At 39.2% G+C, this 6,567-nt stretch overlaps 1 protein-coding gene across 1 annotated transcript in view; it reads left to right on the top strand.

Annotated features, from left to right (window-relative positions):
• LOC105539021 (cytosolic carboxypeptidase 4-like) overlaps positions 1 to 6,567 on the top strand; it is a 454,095-nt gene that overhangs the window by 294,394 nt on the left and 153,134 nt on the right. Inside the window, 1 exon segment of the mRNA XM_011979129.1 lies at positions 6,082 to 6,211. Coding sequence (XP_011834519.1) covers positions 6,082 to 6,211 — 130 coding nt within the window.

Here is a 6,567-nt window from a genome sequence, read left to right as displayed (position 1 = left end):
AAAAAAAAAAAAAAAAAAAAAAAAACTAAAAGAAATGTGAATGAACTGATCACGTGCTCTTGATTGATGCAAGTGATGCTGTAGGGCTCTCTCTATACTTGCAGCTAATCTGGCTCATCGCTTAATCTGGTCTGAGCTGATTTCAGCTGAAGTTGTCCTGGTCTTGTGATCTTTCAAATGATATTATGAAATCAGACTTGCGAAAATAACTTAGAAGTAAAAACCACATTTTAATCTTCTCTATTGATGTTCAAATTAAAATATGTAAGAGACTAACACAACGGTGGGAAAAATGGGGTGGGCAAGTATGTAAGTAGGGGTGTCTTCAAGCTTTTGGAACTGGCTCTGCTCCAGATGAGATGCTAAAAATCCTAAATATGTGTTCTAGTTCCTGGAAGCATGGTGGTAATAAATCCCTTTATAAAGTAATAATTCCTTTGTAAATGTTAATTTTCTTTCTTTCCTTAAAGTCTAGTAGAAAGCACTGCTTCTTTCACTTAATGTGCATACACAGTCCGTTAGGATTTTGTTAAAATGCAGACTCAGGGTTGAGACTAGAGCTTCTATATATCTAACAGGCTGCCAGGTAATGTTGCTGCCCCTCCTTTGTGACTACCCTTGGAGGAACAAGGACATAAAGAACAACTATTTTATATTTAGACCTACCAAAGTTCAAATGTTAACTATGGGTAATTTCTTTCACAAAGATGACAATTGAACCCAGGTCAGTTCTTCTGGCCTATCTTTAAAGATTTTGGCTTTCCCATTTCTGGGCTCTGGGGTGATCATACATCTGGTAACCCGTTCCTGGGTTCCTGGAGGTGTGTAGGAACACCTGTGTTAGATCTCTTATCTTCCCTTGCTCTCTGGATTATTGACTCTTCTGAGCATTTTGCGTGACAAAAAATATCCTGAACATAATAATATGTCGCTGACAACTCTAGTTGTTTTGTAGCTTTGAAATGAAGTTGTCTTTTGTTTTTTTCCTCTTTTTTCCTTTTCTCCATCCAAACATGTTTATTTGGAAAGCTCTGGGTGCAGTGTCTGGCCGATGGTCCCCCATGCTGTTCATCGTGTTCTTGAAGCTTTAATGTATCTCTTTGCCTTCATAGATATTCTCCTCTTGTACCCTTGGCTGCCTTCTGCACCTAGGATGTGTAGTGAATGGTGAAGCTGCTGCCTAAATCTCAAACATGCTGCCTCTCTTTAGGCTCCAGAGTTTGCTGTGCTGCAGGCACTAATATTATCGAGCCTGGGATCATTTATTCAGTCTGATGGACTCTGTCCCTCTACTTTTTAGTCGTGGACGGATGGGAGATTTTTTAATCCTCTTGTATTCTGAAGGCAGCTCTATAGATTCGTTTTTAGAAAGTGACTCACTTTTACTCTTTCTCTGCTTGTGGTCCTTTCTTGGCTTTAGGAGTCCTGGTAGTTCAGGATCTAGTTGTTAAAGCCTTTGGTTATATTACTTGTTTCCCAACCTCTGGATGATTCCTGTTCTCAGCAGATAAACGAGATCCACAATTAATGTTAAAAGAATTATTTTTAGTGATATCATTGTCCTTGAAACTGTCCAGCCTTTAAAGTTCCCTTTTACTCAGAATATCGTGCAGCTGGTGGCTTCTATTCAGTGACCCTTTAGTTAGGACTAGTGCTGCTGATTGACTCTTTGATAACTTCAGTTGAGATGCTTTTGTTTCATCATAAAATGACTATATTTTCTGGAGATCAGAAGCTTTCTTCTCTTTTCTTAAGGAAAGAGGTATGCCCCACAAAAACCTCAGTTTTGTTTGTTTGTTTGTTTTGTTTTGTTTTGTTTTGTTTTTGAGACAGAGTCTCGCTCTGTCGCCCAGGCTGGAGAAAAAACCTGTTTTAAGGATTAGGAATTTTCCAGACATTGGCTGCAAATGCCTGAAAAGAACAGGAAGATAATGCATGTGGGAAACAATCTAGGAAAACATAGGTGATAAGGATGCCTGAGCCTCAGTGGAGTGTGAAAGTCCCGCCTAAAAACATTCAATCAGTGCAAAATAATTCAGCCTAGTTTTGGTCAAGTATTCCAGCTCTGCACCACCTTCTAAAATTAAGGATCTAGGCAAGGTTATCACATTTCTGGTGTGCATTTGTTGAGAGAGTCACTGGGATGCAAGCATTCAAAGCTAAAAATGCAACATTCCTAGACAAACTGGATATCTGAGCATCCTAGATCTGGCATATTTAGTGCATATAAACTTTATCTTAAACTAGCTATTTAAACTAACGCTTTTTAAAATAAGGAGGACAAGTCAGATCAAATGTCTTTATTTGTGAAAAACAAAATGAAGTGGATAATTTTTTCCTTTAACTTTGCAGTTTTTAGTGGAGGGAAAAATAACATCGTGCTTTGATATTTGCAGATTATTGGTTCCAGGACACCTTCCCCGCACCCACTACCATGGATACCAAAATTCGTGGATGTTCAAGTCTCTTATATAAAATGGCTTAGTACAGTTGGCCCTCCATATTCATGGATACGGAGGGCCAACTGTAGCAATAATCACCATTTTATGATTCTTATAAAGAAAGCAGAACTTCAAACTGTTTGAGAGAGGACCCCTTTTCAGATTAGAGACACTGAATTTATTGCCAGTCAGTCATAGCTGTCCATCTGCTAATTCTCCCCCCATAGAAGGAGCAGCTGTCATTTCAGAAATGCTACAGTAGATAAGAAGATGGAGTGCATTTTATCTTCAAATGCTTGAAACAAATCCCTGGGAAGAGCAGCAACAGTTCCTCTGACTACACGAATCTCTGATATTATTAACACAAAATGCCAAATGGATTCAGAGATTGGAAGCAAATGGATTTACTTTAAAAGGAAAAGCACTCGAGGTGTTGTACATATTATAATAACCTGCAATTGCATACATATAGGGACTGCCAAAACCCTAGGCACACACAGAGATACTCTCCAAATCATAACCACCATAGAGTCCTGAAGACAAATAAAATCACATGGGTTTCCCAAATCCACACAATCTATCTACACGAATGGAATGATTCATTGCCTCTACCTCTCCAAAACAGACAACAAACAAACCAAATTTTCCCCAAAATAAGAGCTTTCTTCTGTATGTCTTACATTGGCCCAATTTCTCTCCAAATCTCTATATTTAGATAATCTTAGATGTGGTCCTCCTTTTTTGCGCTGTTTAGCAATCCAAATTTCAATCAGCAATTTCTACTGATTATTTCTTTTCAGTTTTTCTTAAATTCTTTTCTGTTCAGCCTACTGCCCCTACCCTTAGATGTGTCCAAGTAAACTGTTACTTAAAACTGATCACAGCGTCTTGCCTGGAGTTCCTAGTCAAGACACTTTTCCCTTCCATTCACCCTGCATATAGCTATCTGATCATTCTTTATAAGAAAAAAAAAATTAGGATGAGGTAAGGAACCAGTGAATGTAGTCAAAGTTGTGCTATGCATCCTAGAGCATTTTAGATGTAGATGAAGATGTAGACGTAGATACAGATGTGGATATAGTCATGGACACAGACATAGGTAGAGATAGAAGTATATGGTATTTCTCTATAGGGATATCTAAAATAGATATTTCATTCGATCCTCAAAATAAACCTAGGGGGATGTTTGACTTACTTATTTCACACATGAGAATGCTGACTGTCAAAGAGGTCTCAAATCCTATATCTGGTAGCAGCTTGGAGTTGGAACTAGGTCTTCTTATTCAAATTTGGGTTTCTGGCTTCAGCACAAAACTTTATTTTTTTGTTCTTGGAAATTGTGATCTAAAATAGTATTTCTGCAAGGTGGTAATACATGAGCCTTCTCCATGTAGATATTGCCCCTGAACTTGGTTTCCATGGAGCATAGGGAAAGAAGACGTAGAGAGAGTTCATACAGAATTGCTGGCTGCTGGACACATGTAATGCTTACATTTTCAAATGTACAAGCAGAAATGCTTTTAAAGGGCCTCAACTAATTTCATCATAGTCAGTGTTACAAAGGAAAAAACAAATCCCCAGTGTTGATGAGAATCCAGGTCAAGGCAAAGAGAAATCACAGAGCAGTCAAAGAGAATCCTGGGGCTCTGGGATGTTGTGCCTGCAAGTACCTTGATTTGAGAAAAGAAATTCATTTAAACACAGCAAATGTGCTCGAGAGCAAGTCTGGGCTGCCTGTTCCTTTCTGTTGCTATCGGCATTGAAAATCTGCTTCATATTTTACCTTCATCCTTGGTCATCAGGAAGAACTGATAAACCCTATTTCTAGATGTTATTGCTATTGAAAAGAGAAAGGGAGAAAAAAAGCAGGCAAAGAACAAAAAAAGCCAGAGAGGAACATGCACAAGACCTGCCATTTATCAAGTCAAAATATTTTAATGGAGAAATCAGGATAAGTGATTAATCTAAAGATTTTCAGTTTCCAGTAAGTTGTAAGAGGGTCTGACAGCCAGCAGGAAGCTAATATTTAAAGATAATTTCAGGAACATTGAACTGAATAAGTGGTAAAAGGAGAAGACTGAAGACTGAACCTTCTTTTTACCTCCAATGTTTATTGAAAACAGTGTGTTTGAAACAAAACAAAACAGAAATCATATCTGAATATGCATATGAATGCTGGTAAATTTATTCTTTCCAAATTATTTACCCAATATCAACTCTGACAGAGTTACTATATTAGAGTTTTGAAGGTGACCAAGAGATTATCACTGTCCTTGCCCCCAGGAAGCTCCTAGTCTTATTGGGAAGTCAAGAGACATAAAAATAAAAATCCATCCAAAATGGTTTCATAAGGACTCTGATCAAGGCGGCCTCAGGATGTTATTGCAGCAAATAGGAGATGGATGCAATGGCCTGGAAAATCAGAGAAAATTCCCCTGCAGATTGATCCCCTAAATGTTGAAGAGGTAAGGGTGCATGAGGATGGAGGAGCCCCAGCAAAAACCTATGTATGACAAGATAGAATGGACGATGTATTGTGTATTGGTTTCTTAGGGCTGTTGCTGCACATTACCACAAACTGGGTAGCTTAAAACAACAGAAATTTATCTCACAATTCTGGAGGCCATAAGTCGAGTGGGAACTGTTAGTAATTCCATTGAGCTTGGGTGCAGAAGGACAATGGTGGAGGGCTTGGGAGGATCTAGGGGTGCTGGAGGTTTTGGAGATGCTGCGCTGATCCTCCCAATCTGTGGCACTTAGCTCATTGACACTATTGAGTAAATAATACTTTAGCAGGACTACTGGGAACATGTCCTGTGCAGGGGCTGCCCTTGGTAATCTCTGGTGGTTGTGGGTTTTTAGGATCACTCTACCTGACAACTCAGCATCTCAGTTTCCTAACTGTGAATGGTGGTCAATCCTCTCACTACCAGCTGGGTCACTTTTGTAAAGTAACTTGGCACTTTTGAATATGAACATCATCATTCCCCAAATGAGGGAATGTATGATTTTGAGCTCATTCTTGCTCTAACATACCATGATGATATATTTGAAAAAGGCACTCTGATTCTCTTGGTAAATGTCAAGCAGCACAATAAAAGAGAGAGAATAAGGGTTAGAAGCAAATAAACCTGGGGGGGAAACCTAGCTCTTTCTTATGGCCTAGATCTCCAGCCATTTATTTAATCATAGTTAAGCCTCAGTCTCTAACGTCTACCTTGCAGAGTTATTGAACCAGCTGGAAATATCATATGTAACACACCCAGTATGATAGATTGAATACAACTTAATTATCTGTAGAACTGAAGAATCCATAGCCTAGAGAAATTTATTAAATTTATTCCCCATGGATGTATATAATAGAGAACTGCATTTTCCAACTTTGTCTTAAAACTCTGATAATCCAACAGCAAGTCAAATATGGTTTCTAGTTCATTTGGGGGTTGTGGATAATTATGATACTTTGGAGCTTAAAGGACAGATCTACAGCTTTCTGGACATCTGAAATTGATGCCAATTGGGCAGAAATCAGAGGAAAGTTTTGAACTCATTAGTTTAATTGTTTATCTTGTGGAGCTTTATTTTCTCAAGTTATTTTCTTCTGAATGTGTATTTATTTGCTTATTGTTTGTTCCTGTAGCCACAGATGCTCACTGAGCGGGGAAGATTTGAACAGACAATGGCTTTCTCCCAGTGCTCATCTGCAGCCAACCATTTACCATGCAAAAGGCCTCCTCTACCACCTGAGCAGCATTGGCCGAAGTCCCGTGGTGAGTCACTTCCTTCTGCCTCCACCTTCCTGGCCGCTTCCTTCTACCTTCCAGGAAGCAGATTATATTCTGTCAAGGCACTAATAGACAATGACCAAAATCCTATGTATGACAAGATAGAATGGGGGATGCATTGTGTATTGGCTGCCTGGGCCGCTGTACCAAACTGCCACAACTGGGTAGCTTTGTGTAATGCAACAGAAACTTATTTCACATTTCTGGAGGCATAAGTCTGGAATTTGGGTGTTGGCAGGATCATGCTCACTCTGATGGCTCTAAGGAGGGCTCCTTCTTTGTCTGTTCCAGCTTCTGGTGGTTGCTAGCAATCTTTAGCATTCCTGGGCTTGTGGCAGTAT

Source organism: Mandrillus leucophaeus, unplaced genomic scaffold, assembly GCF_000951045.1.
Source record: "Mandrillus leucophaeus isolate KB7577 unplaced genomic scaffold, Mleu.le_1.0 Scaffold1037, whole genome shotgun sequence".
Classification (NCBI taxonomy): Eukaryota; Metazoa; Chordata; class Mammalia; order Primates; family Cercopithecidae; genus Mandrillus; species Mandrillus leucophaeus.
This window is presented reverse-complemented; position numbering and strand designations above follow the sequence as displayed.